The sequence below is a fragment of the Macaca mulatta genome, chromosome 4, assembly GCF_049350105.2.
Source record: "Macaca mulatta isolate MMU2019108-1 chromosome 4, T2T-MMU8v2.0, whole genome shotgun sequence".
In the NCBI taxonomy this organism is placed as follows: Eukaryota; Metazoa; Chordata; class Mammalia; order Primates; family Cercopithecidae; genus Macaca; species Macaca mulatta.
In genome coordinates, this window is record NC_133409.1 from 34429517 (window position 1) to 34456430 (window position 26914).

Consider the following 26914-nt stretch of genomic DNA (forward strand, 5'->3'; position numbering starts at 1 on the left):
AGAAGAACTCTTGAAGGACTGGCTAAGTAGTTTATATTATTCTCATCTAGCCACATTGTCAACATGATGTACCTTTTTTGCCAAGCTTTTATTCAAACAGCTCAGGAAAGTCAGGAATACAGGGGTAGGTAGGATTTTACGAAAACGCAGTTTTGATGTCTTGTTCGTAATGGTCTACAGAAAAAGAAGGAGGCTGTTGAAAGTGGGAAACGACAAATTGAGAACACTTTAAAAGAGGGCAATGACATACTCGATGAAGCCAACCGTCTTGCAGATGAAATCAACTCGATCATAGACGTGAGTATTTGGTAGAACTCAAAAGAGAGATGGTAATGAGTAAATGGGAGCCTATGAGAAAGCTCGGTAATATAAGCAAATACTAGTATTTGTTTTCTTGTAGAGATAAAATTATTTTTGCATTATTCTGCTGTGACCATGCCTATCTATTGGTGACAACTGGAGTATATCACTTTGTTCTCCCAGTGGACATGAGTGTTTGTGTGAGGGTACTCACACATTCACACAAATCTGTTTTTGTCCACAGCGATGAAGGACATTTCTTGTTCCTAGAGCAGCACTTACAATCTGCTTCAATATTTATATAACATTAGTTAAAAGAGAAATGTAAATTTACAAACAGGCTTTTAACATGTAATGTATAATGCATTACATAGAGTGATATGTGGTCATAGAAATGCAAATGGCCTAAGAGATCCTAATGATATGTATAAATATGAAGTGGCATTGTTTAAATAGATAGGCTTTTCTTGATGTAAGTTGGTTTCTTAAATTTCCTAGTCTATTTCATTAAATAATGACTTTAATTCTCTATTCTTTCTGCTATGTTAGTAAGTTTGAAGTTTCATTTAAAAACTGAACATTTGGGCCAGGCGCGTGGCTCACGCCTGTAATCCCAGCACTTCGGGAGGCCGAGGCGGGCGGATTGCCTGAGCTCGGGAGTTCAAAATTAGCCTGGGCAACATGGCGAGACCCCGTCTCTACTAAAAATTCAAAAAATTAGCTGGGTGTGGTGGCAGGCACCTGTAATCCCAGCTACTCAGGAGGCTGAGGCAGGAGAATTGCTTGAACCTGGGAGGCAGACGTTGCAGTGAGCTGAGATCGCACCACTGCACTCCAGCCTGGGCGACAGAGCAAGACTCTGTCTCAAAAAATAAATAAATAAATAAACAAACGTGTAGTTATGTCTCATAGAGAAATTAGTAAAAGAGAGGAGGCTTGAATTCACTTGCTTAAAATGCCCTCTTCTCTACAAATCAGTATGTTGAAGACATCCAAACTAAATTACCACCTATGTCTGAGGAGCTTAACAACAAAATAGATGACCTCTCCCAAGAAATAAAGGACAGGAAGCTTGCCGAGAAGGTGTCCCAAGCTGAGAGCCATGCAGCTCAGTTGAATGACTCATCTGCTGTCCTTGATGGGTATGTCATTTGTTGTTGGAAATGTTTGTGTATTTTGATGCTTGTCCAAAGGTTTTGACTGGCATAAATGGTACAGAATCATTTTCAAATCCTGATTTCTGTTAACTGTGAACACACTAGCTATATGGCTCTTCTGTGGACAGGCTTAATTAGGAGGTTCTGGGCAAAGCTCTGCTAGAGCAGCATCAAAGTCTGAGTTACAAATAGATTCAAATATGGCTTAGTAGGAAATGAACATAGCCCTAGGCTACACTTAGAAAAAATTATTTTCTGTTCTTTATTAGAAAGCACAGTGGTTGCCTTATTAGCATTTTAAATAACATATAAAAACACATTCTGTTTCAAATTTCAGTTTTATGTTTCTAATGCAATCAAAACAATTTATTGTTAAAAGGGAGACTTTTGAAAATGTGGTCCCATACATAGCCTTTAAGTCTTTTTTTTTTCTCTTTTAAGCTCCAGGGAGATATTACATTTTCTACTGTAAAATATCAGCTTATTCTAGCTGGGATTATTACATAGGTCATAGGAGGGAGAGTAAAGAGGAAAGTATATATTTGACTTACAAACAGCCTTCTGTGTGTAACTGATATGCTTCTCCCACAATTTTGAGATTGTCATAATTAATAGAGGTGCTATTAGCCCCAAGAATAATTTGCCCAAATAAATCTACATCACATGCAAGGCTTTTTTCTCATACTTAATACTTACTGTTACAAAGAAAAAATACTAATGTTTGAAGACCTTGGAAAATATATGCATTATCAGGCCGGGCGCGGTGGCTCAAGCCTGTAATCCCAGCACTTTGGGAGGCCGAGGCGGGCGGATCACAAGGTCAGGAGATCGAGACCACAGTGAAACCCCGTCTCTACTAAAAATACAAAAAATTAGCCGGGCGCGGTGGCGGGCGCCTGTAGTCCCAGCTACTCAGGAGGCTGAGGCAGGAGAATGGCGGGAACCCGGGAGGCGGAGCTTGCAGTGAGCCGTGATCGCGCCACTGCACTCCAGCCTGGGCAACAGCGTGAGACTCCGTCTCAAAAAAAAAAAAAAGAAAAAGAAAAAAATATATGCATTATCATTTTATTTTATGTCAAACTTTTGCCACTTTATAATGAAGGGTGAGTGGTAGATGAAACACAAAGCTAGATATTATCAGATCCAAGTTCTAAGTCCTTTCTTGGGGACATATTGGTCATTTGGCCTGAAACAGGCCATTTACTCTTCTGAAATTCATTTAGTCTCCTCTGGGAAGTGCAGCTATCCCAAAAAGATTTTGTGAAATTAATCCCAGTAGAAGAAGTGCTCTGAATCTCACAGCATGCTTAACAAACAAAGAACTGTCTCATATCACACACCTGCTACAGTACATGGTTGCAGAGACTTTTGGAGGATGCAATGGGTATTTAAGATATGTTGGTAGTGTTTCATAGCTGAATTACTTAGAAATATAAGTTTAGGTTGTAGAAAACTACAAGACAATATAATAAGGAGATACTTCACTGTAATTTGGAATTGTCCTAGATATATTGGCCATGATCATTTGGAAGCCAGATTTCTTAATAATTGGGATGTTCTTCACTTAAGTACCATTGAGTGCCCTGACATTCTTTTTTTTTTTGACTTATCCCACCAGAATCCTTGATGAGGCTAAAAACATCTCCTTCAATGCCACTGCAGCCTTCAAAGCTTACAGCAATATTAAGGACTATATTGATGAAGCTGAGAAAGTTGCCAAAGAAGCCAAAGATCTTGCACACGAAGCTACGAAACTGGTAAGAAACAAATAGCACATGTGCTGGGAATGGAAGTCAACCTTTTTGCATTTTTCAAATGTAAGTCAGTTTGGAAAATCCCAGTCAATTGACATATTTGTTTGGGGTTATTTTTGAAGACCTCTTTTAAAATTTACCTAAAATAAATTCTCAGTACGCTAAAATTATAGTAGAACTCTTTTGTCAGTCACCCACTACTACTGTTAAGGTCTTAGCATTATCACAGACACCAAGCAAGTTTGTGCTACCAACTCACAAAATAAAACAGGCAAAGAGAACACTCTGGATAGGGAATTTTATCACCATTATCTCAAATGTCATTAGTAAAAAAAAAAAACCATTGCATATAATCACACACAAGTTGGTTACATATGAAGTTTGGCTATAAAATGCACTTTTTATAAAACATACTGGATTGTATGCTTTAAAGCAATTTATACCATTTTTATGAATTAATGAATTTTTATGAATTTATGAATTAAAAAGCTCTTAACCTTTGGTTACAGTCATTGTTCATAATACATTTGGAACAAGTATTTTAGAGTTTGGGCATTCCAAGTTCTATCATATTATTTGAACGCCTTCAATGGTGACAAATCTTTATTCTTTACATGTAAAGCAACATTTTGTAAATAAGTTGTGTGATAGTAAGTTGGTAGTACTATTTCAGCTTTTAAAAAATCTCATAGGAATCTTCCTGAATAAAATGTTTAGAACCATCATTTATTTATTTTGCTTCACATAGAACCTACCAAACACATGAGAATTTTTTGGGGGGGAAACCTGATTGGACATCTGACTGTGAGTGAAATACACATAAGCAATGGTGTTAAAGAAACCGATCAATATTTTCTTTGCTTCGGTGTTGGGCAAAAATGCTTTCTAGGATTTCAGGGATATTAGAGATACCACAGTCTTAGCAGGTTCATTTTGTGGTCATAATGAAACATCACATTCTATGAGCAATTAGTACTGTTTTTGGTTTCTCTTGAATGAGCGAGCTCTACTGACGCCATATGTTCTGTTTACTTCTTATTCAAAGCAGTGGCATGATCATTGCAGAAGCGTTTCTATGTTCAGTTATCCTTTCAAAATGAATCTACTTTTCAAATCTAAACTAAATTTTTGTTCATCTTCTGATAGATAATTTTCTATTTTAAAGACCCTAATTTCCAAGTTCACCATTTTCATTTCACCTCTTTTATTGTATGATTATTTTCAGCACCTAAAATGGTGCCCGGCAAATAGTAGGCACTTATGAATGAATGAGTGAATTTTTTCATTATAATTGACACCTTTTATGCCTATTCATAATCTTTTATACCAATAAAAATTTGCTATAGTAATTGCTTCATCCTTATAAATTTATTGTAACATTTTATGTTAAGGAGTTGTTTAATTTTACCCTAATTTAATACCTTTAGGAAAAATCATTTTTTGCCAATATGAAGTGTGCACTTACTTCTTACCACCCACGCTTATGCATGGTAGGCTAACCAACCTCAAACAGAGAGTGATGGTGAGTCGTAATGCATTACATCATGTCCGCGGTTATCATTATTCCTTCTCTCTTTCCACAATCACTTAAAAATAATTAAATGCCTGAAAAATTACAAAATAAGTGCTATAGAGAATCACTGATTCATTAAATGACTATCAGAAAATAAAAAGATGATCTGTCCTAGAAATTTTGTTGGAATGTTTTTCATAAGCAGAATAAATAAAATTTTAGTTTTAATAGATCAGTATAATATAGTTCTATTTTGCTGGAAAAGAAATATATTTGAAAAACATTAAGTTGAGTAATTATCTAGATAAGACTAACATCCCATAAATATAAGATCTGATATGTAAGCTATAGATCAACAGAGAAGAATGAGATTAAGTGTATTATTAAGTTTAAAAGAGTTCAAAGCATAACAATATAGAAGAGTCCTCTACCCATTTGAGTCTAGCCCTATAAAGAAGGAAGAATGTTTTCAATAACTTAAAAAGAAAAACAAAGAAACAAATTATACATTGGCAGGAGAAAAGGAAAAGGTCAAGTAAAAAAGCAACCAATGACCGCCATGAAGAAAATGGAGGTCAGATAATTTGAGAAGAAAAAAAGCATTGAAACTACCATAAGAAAAGAAACAAAGAAATGATAGAAATAACATCCAAGCGTAATTAAGACAATACTTTAAAATCAACTTTGTTTTTTTTAAATTTACTTGTCTTCCTATATATAAACACACATAGACAATCAAGAATCACATTAAAAGGAAAATATGACAGAGAAGGAAGTGGATCCTTTATAAGCAGGAGACAGCTAATATGATTTGTTTGTAGTGCAGTATTATTTTGTAGAGTAATAGCTACTTGTCTTGCATAAATAATTTATTTAAATATCAGAATGAAATATTATTTTAAGAACTTAGACATCATGAAATAACAAATACTATTTTTCTATTGGTGTTGGGCGAGGAAAGTACTATAAAGCATTTGTTTTCCTGCATATAATCTACAAGAAAATATCTCATTTTGTACTTCTCTAGAGGGTGCAAGGAAAAGAAGAAAGGAGATATGTCACTCATAAAATGGAATCAAAATGGAATATGGACATCCAGTAATTTTTTCTAATCTTAGTGGCTTTGATCCTATAAGATTCTAAAATAACAGAGAATTAGATGTTTTTAAAACATTTCCAGGTCATAGATAAACTCAAAGCCTACATTATCTACCAGATCAGATTTTTAAAATTGATGAATGTATTAGGGTTCTCTAGAAGGACAGAATTAATAGGATAGATGTGTATATAGAGGGGAGTTTATTAAGGAATATTGACTCACACCATCACAAGATGAAGTCCCACAATAGGCCGTCTGCAAGCTAAGGAGCAGAGAAGCCAGTCCGAGTCCCAAAACCTCAAAAGTAGGGAAGCTGACAGTGTAGCCTTCAGTCTGTGGCTGAAGGCCTGAGAGCCCTTGGCAAACCACTGGTGTAAGTCCAGGAGTCCAAAAGCTGAAGAACTTGGAGTGTGATGTTTGAGGGCAGGAAGCACCCAGCACGGGCGAAAGATGAAGGCTGGAAGAGTCAGAAGATCTGCTCTTTCCACTTTCTCCTGCCTGCTTTTATTCTAGCCACACTGGCAGCTGATTAGATGGTGCCCACACACATTGAGGGTGGGTCTGCCTTTTCCAGTCCAGTAACTCAAATTTTAATCTCCTTGGGCAACACTCTCACAGAGACACCCAGGAACAATACTTTGCATCCTTCAATCCAATCAAGCTGATACTCAATATTAATCATCACAAGTCCACCCCTTGTCAACTTAAAACCATACACATCTCCTGAAATCATACATAATCTCCAAATAAAGACAATAATAATGTCCTAATTATCCTAACAGAATACAGCTATCCCTTGTACAATCGGAAGCACACTAATCCTTAACCTAAATGCTATTACATGAAGTTAACAACACTTAAATGCTGATATGAAGTCAATAAATTTTATGTCACGTGATAAAGGAAAAAGAAAGCAAATGAAGATATTTTCCTAGTACAAGTGTATACGTGCACAAACATATTCTTAGCAGTATAAGGAGGAAAGATTCATGACAATTACAGTCTTCATTTCTGCTACTGGCCACGTGGTCATAGCTGGTATTGATGACTACCTTCTTCTACTACCCATTATGTATTCCCGTTGCCTTCTGCAAGCACTCAGCGGGTCATCATTTTTTACCTGGTTGGGTGACCCAAACCTTTATTCTGGAAGGGTGTGTGCCATTTGTAGTCCTGTCTAGATTGGGTTGTTGTAGTTTCCCGTTGATCTTAATCACAGGGGATGGTAATATTAAGAGATGCCCTATGGGATCTCTTGTATTCCACGCATGCTCTTCCTTACCTCTATAGTGGAATAGTAGACTGATTTCACCTTGATATTCTGGGTCAATTACCAACAAACACTGTAACTCCCTTCTTAGCCTGTTGCCTTGGATGTAGGAAGGTCCCAATTGGCCAAGTGGCAATCTTAACTTCCAGTTTAATGGAATCATTGTTGTATCTCCTGGTGACAGCATTCTTCCCTATGGAACTAAGATGTCTAGGCCAGCAGAACATAATGTTTTGGAAACAGGAAGCAAAAATTTTGTTAGTGGGTCACTTGGGGTGATGGTGAGTGGTGCCACTTCCACTTCCACTCCTTCATTCCGGGACCCATGAACCCTGGCTGTGGAAGAAACAGTACCATATTTTGGACACTGATTCAAGGCATACACAGCCTTCTGCAGAACTTTACCCCAGTCCGGCAAAGTATTGTCGCCTACTTGGCATTGTAATTATGACTTCAAAAGGCCATTCCACCATTCTGTCAATACAGCTGCTTCAGAAAGATGGGAAACATGGTAAGACCAGTGAACTCCATGAGCGTGAGCCCAATGCTGCACTTCTTTAGCTGTAAAGCGAGTGCCTTGGTCAGAGGCAATGCTGTGTGGAATGCCATTACAGTGCATAAGGCATTCTGTGAGTTCACGGATAGTACTCTTGGCAGAAACATTGGGTGTAGGATGGGCAAACCCATGTCCAGAATAAGTGTCTGTTCCAGTGAGGACAAACCTCTGCCTTTCCATGATGGAAGAGGTCTGATATAATCAACCTGCCACCAAGTAGCTGGCTGATCACCCTGAGGAATGATGCCAGATGGAGGGCTCAGTGTTGGTCTCTGCTGCTGGCAAATTGGGCACTCAGCTTTGGCTACAGCCAGGTCAGTCCATGTTGCTGAGCCTGTGCATAACCTCCATTCCTGCCACCGTAGCCACTTTGTTCATGAGCCCATTGAGCGATGACAGGGTGGCTGGGGAAAGAGGCTGAGTGGTGTCCACAGAAAGAGTCATCCTGTCCACTTGATTATTAAAATCCTCCTCAGCTGAGGTCGCCCATTGGTGAGCACTCACATAGGATATAAATATCTTCACAGTTTTTGGCCACTCAGAGAGGTCCATCCACATAACTCTTCCCCAGATTTCTTTGCCACCAATGTTCTAATCATGCTTCTTCCAAGTCCCTGACCATCCAGCCAAACCATTGGCTACAGCACACGAAATAGTATATAATTACACATCTTGCCATTTCTCCTTGCAAGCAAAGTGCACAACCAGATGCACTACTCAAAGTTCTGCCCACTAGAAAGACTTCCCTTTGCCACTATCCTTCAGGGATGTCCTAGAAAGGGGCTGTAGTGCTGCAGCTGTCCACTTTTGGGTGCTACCTGCATATCTTACAGAATCATCTGTGAACCAGGCCCCAGTCTTCTCTTCCTCTGTCAACTGATCATGGGGAACTCCCCATGAGGCCATCATTGCAGGCTCGGGGAGAGAAGGCAGGGTGGCCGGAAGGGAGGCCATGGGCAATTGAGCCACTTTCTCACGCAACTTACTTGTGCCTTTAGGACCTGCTTGAGCCTGATCATGTATATACCACTTACATTTGACAATGGAGGGCTGCTGTGTATGCCCAACTTTATGGCTAGATGGGTCAGAAAGCACCCAGTTCATGAAAGGCAGTTTAGGTTGCAGGGTGACTTGATGATGTACAGTCAAACGTTCAGTTTCTGCCAAAGCCCAGTAACAGGCCAAGAGCTATCTCTCAAATGGAGAGTAGTTATCTGCAGAAGATTGCAGGGCCTTGCTCCAAAATCCTAGAGACCTCCACTGTGATTCACCTATGGGAACCTGCCAAAGGCTTCAAACAGCATCCCTGTCTGCCCCTGACACCTCAAACACCATTAGATCTGCTGGGTCATATGGCCCAAGCGGCAGAGCAGTTTGCACAGCAGCCTGGACCTGTTGCAGAGCCCACTCAAAATTGGCAGCCTTTCAGGTCACTCAATAAGTGGGCACTGTAACACACCCAGGAACAATGCTTTGCATCCTTCAATCCAATCAAGTTGACTCTTAATATTAATCATCACAGTGAATGAATAGATTTTCTGTGATGTTGGCTCCTTGGAATGACCGCCAGAGGTAATAAGCACACTCTCAGTGGTACTAGGATACGAGGTCCTCCTGTGCCCATTTCCACTGGAAATGTCTTAGATGCTGTGCTCTTCAATCAGGTATATCCAAACAACAAACAAATGAATGAAATAAGATTAATGTAGAATGAATTCCATAGTTCAGATTCTTAAAGATAGTGGAAAATTATCACATAATCACCACCTGTTTTGAAACATTATCTTCTTTCCTTCCTTTCTTCCCTTTCCTCCCTTTCTCCAAGTCAATGGAATGTCCTAGTTTAACTTTGATGTGGAAAATGTAGGCAGTCCTCAACCTCTCTAGGTATGCCGAATTAAAAAAAAAAAAAAAAAGATGAACCACATTTTTACTTCCCATGGCAAGTGGAGTTCTCCACTTTCTTCTGTTCCTCTTATTCACCTTGCAATCGCTGTCATTTTGTAAAATTTCTCTCTGTCTCTGTCTCTCTTACATACACATACACTCACAATGTTCTTTAATATCTTCTAATCCTGAATTTCCTTTCTCAATTTGTTTAGTTATATCTTCATTAGAAATGAGTATTAGAAATTGGGAAAAGTTTATACTGGTTGTATTAGGGTTCTCCAAATAAACAGAACTATTAGAAGATGGATAAATAGATACATGGATTGATAAGTGACAGATAGATGAATGGATGGATAGGTAGATAATAGGTTGCTAGATGATAGACATAGATAGATAGATAGATAGATAGATAGATAGATAGATAGATAAATAGGTAGATTAGATGATAGATGGAAAGAAGAGATTCATTATGAAGAATTGGCTTATGTGATTATGGAGGCTGCAAAGTCCCAGCCGTGAGCTGCAGACCCAGGATATAGTTCACTTCGAGTCCAAAGGCCAGAGAGCCAGGAGAGTTGATGGTATAAACCACAGTTCAAGAACTAGAGAGAAAATGAGATGAGATGTCCCAGCTCAATCTATAAGGCAGAAAAAAAGGGTAGGAATTCCTCCTTTCTTTGCTTTTTGTTCTGTTCAGGCCCTCAAGAGATTGGGTGATGCACAACCACCATATTGAGGAGGGCAATCTCTTTTACTCTCATCCAGAAACACCCTCACAGACACACCCAGAAATAACGTTTACTCTAGGTGCCCATGGCCAGTCAAGTTGACACATACAGTTTACAATCACACTGGCCTTCAACTCCAGCGCACAATGTGGTCTTCCTCTTTATTCTCCAAATTCCAGTTCTCTCACTTACTACAATTATCCATATTTCTTGGGAACAATCATTCTAAAAAACGTTGACCAGGCCTTTTGTAGGCATTTCTAGGAAAAATAATATAAAATATGGAAGAAAGTGAGGGGAGTTTAGATATAATGCATTTTTTTCATAGAAAAATGATAGTGGGAAGGTTAGTAAAGAACTGTGCTGTGTAAGCAAGATGTAACCTTTAGACAAGGTGAAGAAAAGGGGAGAAGCCTGGAAAAAATAATATCATACAGAAGGAGAATATTCTTAAATATATGAACATCTCTTATAGAAAATTTCCCAGTGTTCATTCTTAATACAAGGAGAGTAAGAACTCCACAGAAACCTCAAAAAGAACTTCTTCTTGCGATGGGGTTAGCTGTCTAAGGAGTAAACAGGACTTTTGAAACTTTACTCTTAAGTGACAGATTAGTGAGGAGGAAACACGCTGATAAACACTGAACTACTACAAATACACTTCATTTGCTATAAATACACTTCATTCACTGAACTATAATAAAATTCACTTCAAAAGGAATGTAAACAAAATGAAAGAACTTGGATATTAAAGGGGTAAAAGTGAACGAAAAGATAGAAACTGTGTACAAATCTAAGTAAGCATTGTGAAAAGCATAATGATAATAATTATTAAACATGTGGAATTGAAAACAAAGTGGAACTAAAACACAAGAGACGAATGACATGGAAAATGGGGCGGGTAGTCATTATTTAATAAAAGTTTTTAAGATTCTTGAATTCTGGGGAGGAAAGTAAAAAGCTAATTAACTTTAGTTTTTACTAAGAATATGTATTAAACATTGAAGAAAATTATAGAAAAATAAAATTGACAGTATTTGAGTTCTCCAGAAAAACAGAACAAATTGGAAGTGTATATATACACAGATATATATATATGTTTTAAACAATTGGCTCATGAGATTGTGGGGTCTGGCTGCAGGGAATAGTGAATATTACCGTCTTGAATCCAAAGGCAGTTTGGAGGCAGAATTTCTTCTTCTTCAGGGGACCTCAGTAATTCCTCTTAAGGCCTCCAACTGTTGGATGAAGCTCCTCAACATCATGGAGGGTGACCTGCTTTACTCAAAGTCTACTGACTGAAAGGTTAATCACATCTAAAAAATACATTCACAGCAACATCTAGACTGCTGTTTCACCAAAAACCGGGTACGATAGCCTAGCCAAGTGGATATAAATTAACAATCACAAACAGCTAAACATTCCAAACAAGCAGACAGAGAGAGAGAGAGAGAAAAATAAAGAAGTGTGAAGGGAAGGAGAATTTTCAATCAGTTCTGTAAAAGGCAAAAAAAAAAAAAAAAGAAAAACAGAAACAAATTGTAAATATAAAACATAATGGAATTAAATCCAAATACAACAATCAGGGTAATTATCACCAGCTGCCTCAAAAAATAACCCCTGAAATCTCACATGATGGGCATAATTCAAGTTTATGTCTCACATCACAACCCAATGTGAGTTATACCACTGTTTACATCTTGTAGTGACACCATACCATGTAGCCTCCAAGGCAGGGAAGAGAAAAAAAGGAAGAGACATGCAAGCCCCTACCATATTGGCTCCTGTGGCCTGGACCACGTCTGGTCTAAGTCATTGACCAGAAGTAGCCATGTGCCCCAAGCTAACTGTAAGGGAGGCCTGGAAAAGTAGGAGGCACATAGGATATTTGCTGAGCACTAACTATCTCTGCTTCAAGTTGTCTTCATAATAAATGCAAACATTAAAATTGACAGGTAACAATGATTTTCATATTGGATTAAAATGTCTGAAACAAAGGCATTCGTCTATATATGACTTACACAAATACTGCAAATCTTAGGGGAACAGAAAGACTGAAAACGAGAGATAAGGAGTTATTAGGGATAAAGAAAGTGATCATGATAGAATAAAAGGAAGAAGGAAGACTAAAAAATTACGAGCCTGCAAGGTCATAATAACAAAACCTGTGGATAAATAAAGATAAATATATCAGAATAAGAACATTTTCATATGTATAACAGGGAGTGATTTTACCATATCTCTCTTAAAAATTGATAGATCAAGCAAAGAGACACAGATATTAAAAGTACCTTAAACAAGATGACTTAATGGCCTTATAGAACTCTATATCGACTAGATAATTAATTCTGCATGCCCCATTATATGAAGTAACTCATGAAAAAAACAAAGGACCACAACCTAGATCACAAAGCAAGTATCAGCAAATCCTAATGATCCAATAGCATCTAGACTACATTCTCTTATCATAATGCAATACAATTAGAAATTGGTGTAAAACAATTGACAAAAAAGTTTTAAAATAAAAAACACTTCAAAGTAATCCATGGTTTGAGAAAAAACACAGTTTAAATTTACAAAGTATTTAATAACAGAATGGAAATAAAACTTCACCTCAAAATTTGTGTGTGCAAATAAAGTGCTACCAACAGGAAAATGTAGTTTGGAATGCGGATACTAGGAAAGGATAAGAACTGATACTAATTATCTAAGGTTTCTGCTCAAGGTGTTTTAAAAAGTACACAGAAAGAAATAAAAATAAAAGCAGAAATTAATGACCTAAGGAAAAGCATTCGACAGGGTTGACAAAACAGAAAGCTGATTCCTAGAATAAACTAGCAAATAAACAGAAGACAAGAACAATTAAGCAAACAAAGAGAGACAACACAAATGAATAGGATCAACAATGAAAAGGGGATCATAACTGTAGATGCAGTATAGATTGAAAAATAAAAATTGATATATTGGAGTATATAAGCAACTTTATTCAAACACATTTGAATACTTAGGTGAAGTAAACAGTAAGATTAGAGCAAAATTTACTCAAAAAGAAATAGTACACCTGAGAACTATAACCATTAAATAAATTGAATCAGTAGTTAATACAACAAAATAACAATGTGTTCAAAAATGTCAAGGACCCATTATGCAATTTGTTCCAAAGAATAAAAAAAGAAGAAAAATTTCCTCAGCTTATTTTATGAGGTTGATACAATCTTGATGGCAAACCCTACAGAGGACAGTACTACAAAGAAAGCTATAGGCCAGTTATTTAACTAGAAAGAGAAGCTATAAATGAAACACTATAAAACTCAATTCAAATGTACATATTTTAAAGATCTATAAATATACAGTAAAACATTAACATTTGCCAGATATGGATGATGGGAACAGAGGTGTCTGTATTAATTTCTAATCGTATCTATATTATTTCCTACTTAAATGTTTTAATTAAAGTGAACCTAAGAGGAGATAGAACATCAGTCCTGAAATAAAATCTGTTCTAAAATAATAAAGAAAATAGGTCTAAAATGAGTCTGGAAATGAAACAACAACCCTCATCCTTTATACCAACAAGAGGTTCTGAATTTCTTTCCTTTTCTAAATTCATGATGCATGCCTGTTTTCATTTCTTTTAAATGATCAGAGGCTGATCATTGCAAGCAACAATCCCCTGACCTAACTTTTCTCTCAACTAAGCTCACAGCTCCAGGATTAACCATTCCAAATCTTTCAAATAGTTCTTCTTTTACTACATCTCTTAGTAATATTATTGTGCCATCATGTATTTAATTAAGTGGGGCATTATCTGTTTAATTACTGCTATGATAAAGGAGATGTAGTTCACTTAGAGAATATCACATCACATTTTCCCACTCATCAATTTCCCAATATAGGTACATTACTATGTTTAGATTCTTCATTTTTTAACCTAATATACTGAGAGCGTTATTTCCTGCATAAATGGTAGACTCTATGCTCTTTAAGATGAAGCTATTTATGTCCTCATTCTTCCCTTTAGCTTCATTTTTTCCTTCTCCTCTCAGCTTCTACCTCTTTAACTTTGATATTGTGAGAGTCTTTACATTTTATCTATGTCCATAATTGTTCCATAGCAGAATACAGAAGTCCCTTCTCTGAAGCCATTTGATGCCTTAAAGGACTCCCTTTGATTTTTTGTCAGTGGGGCATTTGATGCTTTATTGCCAGTTGCTCTGTGCAGGAGAGAAGGGGTATTCTGTTCCATAAAATAACTTGCAGTGAATTATTCCTTTTTATTCTCACAACTGACTCTCATTCTCTACCTCACCTGTTCTTCTGAAGGCCTGGCCTTCTCCCAGCTTTTTCTACCTCCTTGCTGGCATTTACCCTATAGTGCAAGTTGTGGGTACAATAACTGAAAAAGATTGAGGAGCAGGAACTATCTAAATAAACCATGGTGGCTGAGTGCAGTGACTCATGCTGGTAATCCCAGCAGTTTGGGAGGCTGAGGTGGGAAGATTGCTTGAGCCCAGGAGTTTGAGACCAGCCTGGACAACATGGCAAAACTCTATCTCTACTAAAAATACAAAAATTAGACAGGCATGGTGGCACATGCCTGTAATCTGAGCTACTCAGGAGGCTGAGGTGGGAGGATCCCCTGAGCCTGGGAGGTCAAGGCTGCAGTGAGCCAAGATCATGCCATTGCACTCCAGCCTGAATGACAGAGCAAGACCTTGTCTCACACAAAAAGAAAATAAAAGGCCCATGGTGGTGTGGCTAGGAAAGAGGGCCCACCCTGCCCAAAGGGAAGGTTTCTTTGCTGAATTTATACACTTTATTTGATCGACTTCTCTTTACTCCATCATAGTTTTATTCCCCACCAATCTCCCTCACACAGTCACTCTATTTTACTTAATCTCTTGGTAGTATTCTCAGAATTCAAATTTTAAATTAATTTATCTATATTTCTGAGGAGCTGTTTGTTTTCCTACTGTATATTTTGCTTTCTCCATGGGAAAGATATGCTTGGGAACCTCATGCAGTCTTGGCAGGAGTTATGTAGCCACTGGGCTAGATATGTCAGAACACACAGCATAGTGAGCCATTCCCTGGCCAGTTCCATCACCCAGAGCCAGACCCTTTGGGCACTACATAGACTGCTTGTATATGGGAAGCTTGTATATGGGAAGTTCTGACGTCACAGGATCCTTGGGGTGTTGCTTCACCAGCTAGAAACCTCTGTGACCGGTGGCACCTTTGCCTGAGTTTTGCTCAGGTCCACTGGGCTCGTTATGCCCACTCAGCCTGGCAGGCTACACTTGGCTCACACTACCGCTACTGGGCTGGATCCCACGCCTGCCAAGGGTGATTCGGGGCAGAGTGGCGAGGGGTGTGTGAGTGAGCATGGGGTCCAGCCACTGTGCACAGCTAAGCGTGCCAGCTGCAGTGGGCTGGGCAGCTCCAGGTCCTGGCTCCATGCGAGACTGTGGCTGAACCAGACATACTACAAGTGGTTTCCACCACTGGCACCAGGGAATGCAGTGGCACCCAGGAACTTGGAGATGCCGGGAACCACAGAGGCTGAAAGAGGGTCTCACAGCCCTGGCTCAGGGAGCCCTTAGGTCTCAGCTCACCAAAAGGCCACAGCTCTTCTCTCCTGCTCATTGCTGTCAACATGGTGAGCTGGGGAAGAGGGTGTATTTCAGCCCTGTTTGTGTTACAGCGCTTTTCATTTACACCATCTGGGGGGTCCCGAGTTCTTGTCCCACATCCAGGAAGCATGAGGTTTGCAGACAACTGGAGGGTGAGCAAGGTGAAGAGGTGCTTTACTGAGTGACAGTGCAACTCTTAGGAGGCCCGAAATGGGTAGCTCCTTTCCACAGGCAGGTAATCCCAGCATCCATGCAGCACCCTCAACAGAGGGGAGACACACAGTGGGTAGCTCCTATCCACAGGTAGATCATCCTGTTGTCTGCCCATGTCTGGCTGAGTACAGAGTTTTTTATGGGCTTCACAGGGGAGGAAGTATATGCTGATTGGTCCATGGATGGCCACGAGCTGGCCCAAGAAAGCACCATAAGTTCTCACTCTAGTTTGTGAAACTGTACTTCAGGCAGTCCCTGGCTTGAAGGTGGGGCTTCACCGAAGGCCCACCCCTTTCCACCCAGGAGCTTGTCTACCTCCTGCCACCACCAGCCTACCATCCACAGTGCCCACTGGCACCCAGGCTGTTTATGCCGAGGGTCACCTTCAGGCCCGTGCAAAGCCACCCTCAGCTCCCTCTTGGCCTCCTTCCTGTGCTCCTTGGCATCCAAAATCCAGAAGGGGCCAAAGTAGCAGGGGGCTAGAGTGTCAATGCCGCCCTGAGCATATGCACACCTGGCTGGGTTGTAAAAGCCTCAACTTTGCTCTGAAATCAGCATGGGGGCTGGGAACAGGGAGAGGCCAGGCAGAAGGAGCAGGCACTTCTGAGCCTGTAGTGGAAGAGAGGTGGCCCGAGAGCACAGGGATGCCGGGGTCCACAGCTGGCTGGATGGCTGCAGCTGCACCCAGGAGGGCAGGGCTCCCCCACCTTCAACTCGGAAGGGGACATAGCTCCCACCTGTTCCTGGCTGCCACCACCTCTGTGGAGCACAAAGACAGACAGGCTGACACTGCCATTACTGAGACCCTCTTGCTCTCAGAAGAGTTTTCATGGCCGGCTGCCTCTGTTTTCTCTGCTTGGTGACTGTGGTGTTCTGTTTTGTTCCTATTTCCTTTTCTCAGAAAAAAAAAGTCTTTAGAATTAAAATTTCAGCTGACGATAGATCCCCTCTCCCCAGGGAGCAGAAATATGGATATCCCTAAAGATCTTGAGTGTTTCAGTCTTTCACTGTTTTACACTCAATATTCCATGATTTTTATCTAGATATGCCTGGTGGACAATAGGTGATCGCCAAATATAGATTGTCCCTCCCACCTCCAAATTCTAATGCTAGAAATTGGGAATGGCTATGGTAGTCCAGATTTTCAGAATTAATAAGATATTTATATTGCCCTAAGAGATATGGAAGTTGAACAAAATAAAAAAATTCAAAGTAAAAACAAATAAAATTACTTTCTTGCCCTGTTTAGTTTGAGGTCATGTGTAAATATCAGTGAATGTGATGTCATAGAGGATTTTTTTTAATCAGAATTAGGTTCGAGTTGTATTATGGAAATTTCTAATCAAATTGAGGGATGATGCTAGCAGGTCAGAATTTGGGAATTAGATGATCTGGCTTCAAATTCAGTACATATTGTCTGTGTAATTAGCTGTGTCACCTAATGTATTAATAATACCTTTTCAAGAAACATTGTGCCATCTGTTCTGATTCCTCCATTGTCTTAATTCCTATAATAAATATAGTTTCCAAAGTTTAGAACTTAATTTTCAGAATTTATTTTAATTGACAGATAAAAGTTGTATATATTTATCATGTACAAAATAATGCTTTGAAATAAGTATACATTGTGGAATGGCTAAATCGAGCTATTTAAAAATATGCACTACTTCACATACTGATCATTTTTTTGTGTTGAGAACACTTCAAGTCTACTCTCTTAGCAAAGCCACGCTGGCTTTTGTGATTTTTGTTTGTTTGTTTGTATATGATACTCTCATTTGGGTCAATAATTTTTTTTAAAGTCTATTGGAAGCAGAGAAGTAAACTTTTTGACCCAAACTTAGATGTATTTAAAAGTTCAAGGCATAAAATGATGTCTCAGGGTTTGTGTCATCAGTCAGAAACACAGAAACTCTTTTGAACAATGCCACAGTGCAATCTAAGTTTGATCTAATTTACTTCAAGACAACAGTGCTCTTGGTGCCATCCTACCTGCTCTAATTTCTACCCCTAAGTAGAATAATCAACAGGTGAGATTGCTATGTTGTATTTGATTCTGGACATTAACTGGAGGGAAAACGCGAAGCCCTCTAAAAATGGTATCTAACTTAATAGACCCTCTCCATTACTTTTGCTCAAAACTAAGACTCTTTGTGGTATCTGCCCACCCCACCTCTAGTAGCCAGCTGCTAGTCCAGGGTCTGTCTCATTGAAGCAGTCTAGTGGTACCCATAGGTGCTGAGCAATTGCGGGTGTCACGCTGTAATTGAGGAAAACCATTCTTACTTAGCTTTGTATTTTTGAATGCTCCCTTGATTGTCTTTCTTGGTGTTCCCATCAAGCTAAAAATTCACACTCACAAATTTTAAATTATCATGAGCATTTTGGGGGATTTCCTATTTCATCTCTGAGTCTCCTTTGCATGCTCAGTTGCTTTCAATCTTGACAGAGACTCATCTGATCCATCTACCACTCTTAGGATATGCTATGTAATGCCAGGGACCTACAGCCTTTTAACAGATTGTTGCCCAAGGCCATCTCTTTGGGGTGTTTCTTGACTCATTTTTTAATCATTATTTAATTTTAATAACCTATAGTACTTAAAAATATACAGTACTATATAAAGCACCTTAAAAATTGATGCATAGTGATTTTCTTATTTTAAAATTGTGTATGATTTTTTAAATTATTACAAAAGCAACTATTATAGAAAATAGAAAATTCAGAAAAACAAGAAGGAAAAAATGTAAAATGTGCATATGAATACTTACTTTTATAATATCCTTGTATATCTACTCATATATTTTCCCATGCAAATAGTTTTTGTACAAATGGGTGATGTTTATGTAACTGTTTCATAGCTTACTATAGCAAGTAACATCACATACATATTTTAAAAAATATTCTCAAAAACATATTTTTAAAATGTATATTGAACTAGATTCCACTATTTATTCTGAGAATTCACATTATTATAGTAAGAACATTATCCTTGATTTTGATTCATAGTCTAACATACCAAACTCTAAATTTCTTCTGTTACACACTTTACATAAACATAATGCAGCCCGTCACCAACCCTTATATATATAGCTGCACATTTTGAACAGTTTCCTTTATTGAAAATATTTTTAATTTAAAATCATCTAAGTTTTATATTATCTTGGCACATTAACCCCTGTGGCCATGTGTAAGACTTCTCTTCTAAAATAAATTATTTCATAAAGAAAGAGTAACAGAATAAGTCATAAGCCATGCTGATGAATTTTTAGTTACTACTGTCTTTAAAAAATAAAAACAAAAACAGAAAATAAATATTTTACATCTTCTTTTAGAGCCAGCTCTTTCAATGAATTCAAAAAATTCATCGCTAATAAAAAAGTAATTTGAGGAACATTTAGGAAAAAAGCATAATATATAAAGCAATGTAAACAATAACTTTTAAACTTGGTTGTTTAGAACATCACTGGTGTACAGGTTAGTCAGCCTGATAAACTCTAACTTGCCTTCAGGTCTCATCATCACACCTCCCTCCTCCAACAGAGCCTCCTCTGACAGCCAAACATCTAGGCGTTTCTGTGCTTCATTATGGTGATGATTGTCTTTCTTTATAAGTGACTATATTTGTTTGTCTTTCCCCTTCCCTACACTCCAGTTCCATTAGGGAAAGCATAGTCTTTCCAGTTTTGAATATTTGATGCTTGAGACAACTAAAAAGTTTTGTTGGGTAAATAAATCAATTCACTTATCTATTAATCAATGGCAGTATGCTTTAGCAAGAGGAATTATGAATATTTAATCAATAGTAGGAAGAGGAAAACAACATGTATTAAAATGCAATTAAATGCCAAGCCATCTGTTGAATCCTAACAGACTTTATAATTTCATTTTTTCCTACTATAATGTTTTAAATTACCTCATTTTTCATAAACAATTATTAACTAATAAAAACCTACAGCAACTTACATAAAAATAGACTCTTTTGCATGATATAGTTGAAATTTTTATATAACTTGTATATCCATATGTATGAATATATATACGTATACAGACACAGACAGAGAAAACCAAGAATTTATTGTTTTAAAAAAAAAAAAACCTCTAAAAAACTAGAAACAAAATACCTTTCAACTCAAAGACTCTCATTTATATTTCACATATGCTGTAGACACAGCTCAGGAACTCAGATGTGATGCTTATGCATATGTATAAAGTATAATTAGCTTAGAAAATGCTGCTTCATCACCTGTCCTGATATTGTTGATGTGCTTCAATAACTTACCAAGCAATGCTGGAAAAGGTTCTCTCCAAATTCCAGTGAGTTGAAACGGTGCTTTTCACCCATAACATGTTAGTGTTTTCCATTTCCTTATCATATGAAAAGTCTGTCCTTTAAACCCGGATTGCTGGCAGACTGCTTGTAACTGACAGTTGTACGCCACAAGCTCTTTACTTTAATGTTTTAGAGAGCTTCTTGAAACATTGAGGCATGTCTTTTCCTCCAAATCTCTTGATTGTAACCTCTCAATTCCACAGTGCTTGCATGAGGTGACTACTCTCTTTTCTCTGGCCTATTCTATTACAATAACCAATTGATGGTTCCTTTTTTCCCACACAGCTGCCCAATACATCTTCCTGGACTACAGCTCTGATCACACTCTCCTACTCAGAAACTTTCAATGCCTCCAAATTGCTCATTGCTCAGTTTCCTTAATCGCACCTTCGAACCTTCCAGAAATTGACTCTGACCTGTCTAATAGCCTTACTTCTCCACATTGCCTTTGACAAACCCTACAATCTTAGGGAGCTAAAATACTCGCTCTCACATCCACGCATCGAAAGTCCCTGCCTGCCTCCCTGCCTTTCCTTATACTGTTTCTACTATATCTTCTACATTCCCGTATATACCACCTGTCTTCTTTAATCTGAGAAAGGAGTTGTTGACTAAGGATCCAGGAAGAAATCACTGACTTCCTAAAAAGCAGGAAAGAAAAAATTGCCTGGAAGCAAAGAGCAGGTGATATTCAGAAATGCAAGAAGATAGAAAATTAGCAACACGGAGGTCTGTATCAGTAGATAGCCTTCAGTCAGGGCCGCCATGTTCCTGGATGAAGGTGCAAGAGTCAGTGGAAAATCAATACACTGATAATCATCCAGCCAGACTAATCAGAAAAAAGTAAGAAAAGTCACCACCTACCAATATCCGGAATACAAGAGGTGAAATCACTACAACTTCTGCAGACACTAAAGGGTGTTAAGAGGATATTATGAACAATTTTATGGCAATAATTCAACAATTTGGATAAAAAGGGCAAATTCTTTGAAAATCACAAACTACCAAAACTCACTCACAAACAAATCATCTGAATAGTTCCATATTCATTAAAGATTTAATTTGCAGTTCAAAACCTTCACACACACAAATTCAGTTCCAGATGACTTTACTTGTGAATTCCACCAAACATTTAATGAAGAAATAATAAACTCGTTCAGAAAATTAAAGAGGAGAAAATACATCCAACCTCATTCCACGAGGCCAGTATTACTCTGATACCAATGTCAGACAAAGATAGTTTTTAAAAAAGAAAATTATATTATATAACAATATCCTTCCATGAACATAGATGCAAAAGTTCATGGCAAAGTTATAATAAATCAAATCTAATGATTTATTCAAAGGATTATACATTATCACTAAATGAGATTAATCCCAGGATATAAGATTGGTTTAGTATTTGAAATTAGTCAGTGTAATTTACCATATAGCAAACTAAAAAGCAAACTATATAATCACCTCAATTGACATAGTAAAGGCATTTGACAAAATGCAACATCTATTGTTTTAAAAAACAGCCTACTAAGAGTAGGGGAACTTCACTACTTGACCACTATAAAAATTTATTTTTTAAAAAAACCTAACAGCTAAAATCATACTTAGCAAAAGACTAAGATTAGGAACAAGGCAAGGATATCTGCTTCCATCACTTCCGTTTAATATTGTACTAGAGATGCTAGCCAGTACAATGGGCAAGAAAAAGGAAATAAATGGCATCCAGATTGAAAAATAAGTACAATTGTTTTTATTCACAGATACTCTAGAAGTCTAAGCATAAAATCCTGGTGGTTCATGCCTGTAACCCTAGCGCGTTAGGAGGCTGAGGCAAGTGGATCGCTTGAGGCCAAGAGTTTGAGACTACCTGGGCAACATAGCAAGACCCCATCTCTACAACCCAAAAAAGTTTAAAAAGCATAAAATAAAATGCTATCTATTAAAAAAAGTTACTAGAACTAAAAAGTGAGCTTACCAATGTTATAAGGTACAACATCTATATATGAAAATCAATAATTTTAAAGACTGGCAAAGATACGTTGGAAGTTGAAATTAAAAGGATACAGTTTACAATAGCCTTAAAAATGCGAAAGACCCCCTACACCGAATGCTCTGGAGATAAATTACAGAAAATCTAAATAAATCAAGAGAGATACCATGTTCATTGACCAGAAGATTCAATATTCCTATAATCCTAGTTTTATACATATTGACCTACACATTCAATGCAATCCCAATAAAAATCCTAGCAGGCTTTTTCCTAAAAATTGACAGGTATATTTTAGAATTCATATGGAACTGGAAAGGAGAAAAATGTTGGAAATATTATACTACCTGACTTCAATACTTACTACCAAGCTATGGTAATCAGAAAGTGAGGTGATGGTATCAATATTGACAAATAGATTATTAGAACAGATTAAAGAGTCCAGATACAGATTCAGACATGTGTGGTCAAATGATTTATGACATAAACACAAAAGCAATACAAGGTACATTTAACAAATTCTATTAGAGGAATTGAATATCCATGAACAACAACAAAAAAATGAACTTTAGTCTGTATCTTGCACCTTATTCCAACATTAACTCAAAAGAGGTGCTAGACCTAACTGTAAAACATAAAAATACAAAACATCTACAAATATATAAGAGAAATCTTTGTGATCTTGAGTAAAGCAAAGATTCTTAGATACAACACCAAAAGCATATCCTTAAAGGGAAAAAAAAATTAACAACTTAAACTTCATCAAAATTGAGAACTTCTTCCCTTCAAAAAAAAAAAAGCACTTCTAAGAAAATGAAAAAATAACTACAAACTAGTAGAATATATTTCCAAATTACATATCTGATAAAGGACTCACATCCAGATTATTCATGCATATCATTCAAAACTCAAAAATAAGAGCAAATAACCCAAGAAAATTTGAACAAAAGATTTAAACAGATACGTCACCAAAGAAGGTAGAAAATAAGCATGTGAAAAGATTCTCAATGTTATTAGTCATAAGGAAAACACAAAGCAAAACCAAAATGATGACCCAATTAGAATGTCTAAAATTTTAAAAGACAGGTTATACCAAGTATCAATAAAGATGTAGGCAAATGCAACTCTCATACACTGGTGGGGGGAATATAAATAATTCAGATACTTTAGAAAACAGGTTGGTAATTTCTTAAAAACGTAAACATAAATTGCCATATGATCCAGCCATTCTGCTTCTATGTATTCACTCCAAGATAAATGATGGCATATGTTCACCCAAAAATTTGTACACAGATGTGTACATATCCCTATGATGAAATACTACTTACCAATAAAAACGGTCAAATATGGATACACACACAACATGGATGAATGTTGAAACTATGTTGAGTGAAAGAAGCCAAACAAAAAGAGAGTACATCCAGAATGGTTCCATTTATATAAAATTCTATGAAATGCAAACCTACAGTGATGGAAAGCAGACCAGTGTTTTTCTGGGGACAGAGGGAAGAGAAAGAAGGATAGAAGGAAGGCATTCAAAAGAAATGATGGATATATTCTCTACCATGGTTGTGTTAATGGTCTCATGGGTGTATATATTCAAAACTTATCCAATTGTAAATTGGTTTGCATGGTTTGTTTATGCCAGTTTTACATCAATAAAAGTATTAAACAGTATGGTCATCTCTGGTCCCACCACAATTTCCACAGCTTAGATTTTAGCCTCTTTCACTGTCATTTAGTGAATATGGGAATAGGTAAGATGGGCCATCTTCCTCTCCTCTCTCTTACCTATTCCCTTTATTTCCTTTTTTAAATTCTTTTCAAATTTTTTTAATTTTTGAAACTTGTATTTTAGGTTCAAAGGTACATGTACAGGTTTGTTATATAGGTAAACTCTTGTCATGGAGGTTTGTTGTATAGATTTTATCACGCAGGAACTAAACCTACCACCCAATGGTTATTTTCTGATTCTCTCCTTCCTCCCACTAACTACCTTCAAGTAGGCCTCAGTGTATGTTGTTCTCCTCTTTTCTTTGTGTCCATATGTACTCATAATTTAGCTACCACTTATAAGTGAGAACATACTGTATTTGTTTTTCTGTTCCTGCATTAGTTTGCTAAGAATAATGGCCTCCAGCTCCATCCATGTTCCTGCAAAGGACATGATTGCATTCATTTTATAACTGCATAGTATTCCATAGTGTATATGTACCACATTTTATTTATCCAATCTGCCACTGAGCCTATTCCTTTTATTTTCTTATGCTCAGCAAATCAACCTTTTTTCCCCACTGTAGTCTTGTGACTCACTTTGCACACGTGAGGTTAGCTTTAAAATTATGACTTTTAAATACTTGTCAGATTATATTCTTACAAAAAGATATTCACACTCCAAGGCCCTGGGGAAAGCTGTTTTCTTTTTTCTTTTTTCTTTTTTTTTTTGTCTAGTTTTATCTAGTACTATAAATGGCCCATATTATCCTGGCGATTCAGGACTGTATTATCATCCTTGGTTATTTTACTACAATAATATTGGCATCTACTGAGACCTAGTTTACCTCTATACATTTTATCCCTTTCCAAATTGACTCAGACTCCTGAGTTTTAAAAATTCTTCTCTCCACTTTTTAGAGTTTTCTCTTCTCTTTGCTCATTGTCAGACAGAACGTCAGCTGTCACTTCTGCTGTTTTCATGTGTTTGTTTAGAGAATCTTCACACATTCTTTCACTGTAGTTTCGTGTCTCTAAACTGTCAGAAAACCTATAACCAAGGGAGTAAAAATGATGTGTAAATTTGGAACAAATATAGAATCTGAGTGGGTAACCTAAGGCTGGCTTTGTGAGTTAAAGTGCATTGCATCTGTGCCATTAATTTTGACACTCTTTTTTTTTTTTTTCCAAGATAAATGACACTTATGTGATGTCACTGTATCTAATTCCCAAGAGAACTATAGCAATGAGAATTCCTGTTTTTCTCAGTGGAAAACATCATCAGTTTTCTGGAGAATAATTTGCCAAGGTTGTCTTTTGCAAGAACTATGTTCAGTGTTCCTTTTTATTCATGTAGATGTTTCCAATATATCTTTTTGTAGATATTTTAGTATTGTACAATCAATCTGTTCTATGAGCAATCGATTATTTACCTGAAAGCTCTTAGAATAATACATTAAAATAAATTTGACCACAGCCATACCAAGTTCTGTAATCTTTTCTAGTTTAATGTTCAAATAATGTGACTGATAAAAATAATGTAACTAAGGCAGTCCAGATGCCTTTAACAAGTGTTATGCCTGTGATAATCTGAGTTCAGATTTATATCTTCAACAGTAAGTATTTAGCATTCTCCAACCCTTCTTGTACTTGCAATACTTTTCTAATTTAAAATTTGCACAGAAGATTCTATTTGATTTATCTCTTGGTATATATGAATTATGTAATGATTGCTGAGAAGCAAACACTATTAAAATGGATAACTAGACATTCGAGTTAAACATTCCTTTTCCCATATCATTCTATTAACTTTGTGTCACCTTTTTTAATCTAAGCCTAAACAAATATATCTTTGCTTGGAGATAATTGTGGCTCAGAGATTGTCATTTAGAAGATTGTGTTTTGCCATACTGCTTTAAGATGCATTTTTAAAAAGGAGCAGTGTTCTTTCTCATTTCAGCACTTGGGAGATACAGGAAATGCTCCCCTCACTCCACAACTAGAGTGAAATTTACTTAGGGATAAAGTCAGGGGAGGTGTTTAGTTCTTAATTTGCTTGACTTCTGCAGCACGTCATAATACTGCTCGGTTATGTCCTTGCAACACCGCCAGTTATGCATTGAGTCACTTCTGCCTCTCTTAATTTCCATAGTGTCATGCTCTCCTAGTTTCTCCTTTTCATCTCTGGAATGCCAGTCACCTTGCCAGCTCCACTTTCTCTACCTACTCTCTAAACATTGAAGTTCCTAAGAACTCTGTTCTAGATCTTCTTATACCATAATAAACAGTCTCCTAACTTTAACTACCGAAAATGTGCTAATAATTTACAATTCTATATCTGCAGCCCAGAACTCTTTCCTGAAGGTAAACTCTGTGTACCAACTGCCTTCTGGATCCCTCCACTCCATTATTCTATGGTTTTAGATGTATGACATTTGTTTTCCTGTCCACAGGCAACAGGTCCTCGGGGTTTATTAAAGGAAGATGCCAAAGGCTCTCTTCAGAAAAGCTTCAGGATTCTTAACGAAGCCAAGAAGTTAGCAAATGATGTAAAAGGTCAGTGTGGCCATAGTTTTTGTTATATTCCAGTTAATTGAATTGTTACTGATAAGATATTCTATCACACTATTGGAGAATATAATTTCTTTAGCATGATTTTTGTGATGATTCTATAATCTATTTTATGCAAATAAACTTTCTCACTAGTTTTACAAAATTTTGTCCACCTATCTCACTTCAAGTAGGGTAACATTTCACAATTTTTAAGTCTT

General features: G+C 37.2%; 1 protein-coding gene across 1 annotated transcript in view; it reads left to right on the plus strand.

Annotated features, from left to right (window-relative positions):
- Window positions 1-26914, plus strand: part of LAMA2 (laminin subunit alpha 2) — a 611116-nt gene that overhangs the window by 496173 nt on the left and 88029 nt on the right. Inside the window, exons 38-41 of the mRNA XM_015137479.3 lie at window positions 181-297; window positions 1279-1442; window positions 3076-3214; window positions 26597-26699. Of these exons, the coding sequence (XP_014992965.3) occupies window positions 181-297; window positions 1279-1442; window positions 3076-3214; window positions 26597-26699 (523 nt within the window). The remainder of the gene's footprint in view (window positions 1-180; window positions 298-1278; window positions 1443-3075; window positions 3215-26596; window positions 26700-26914) is intronic.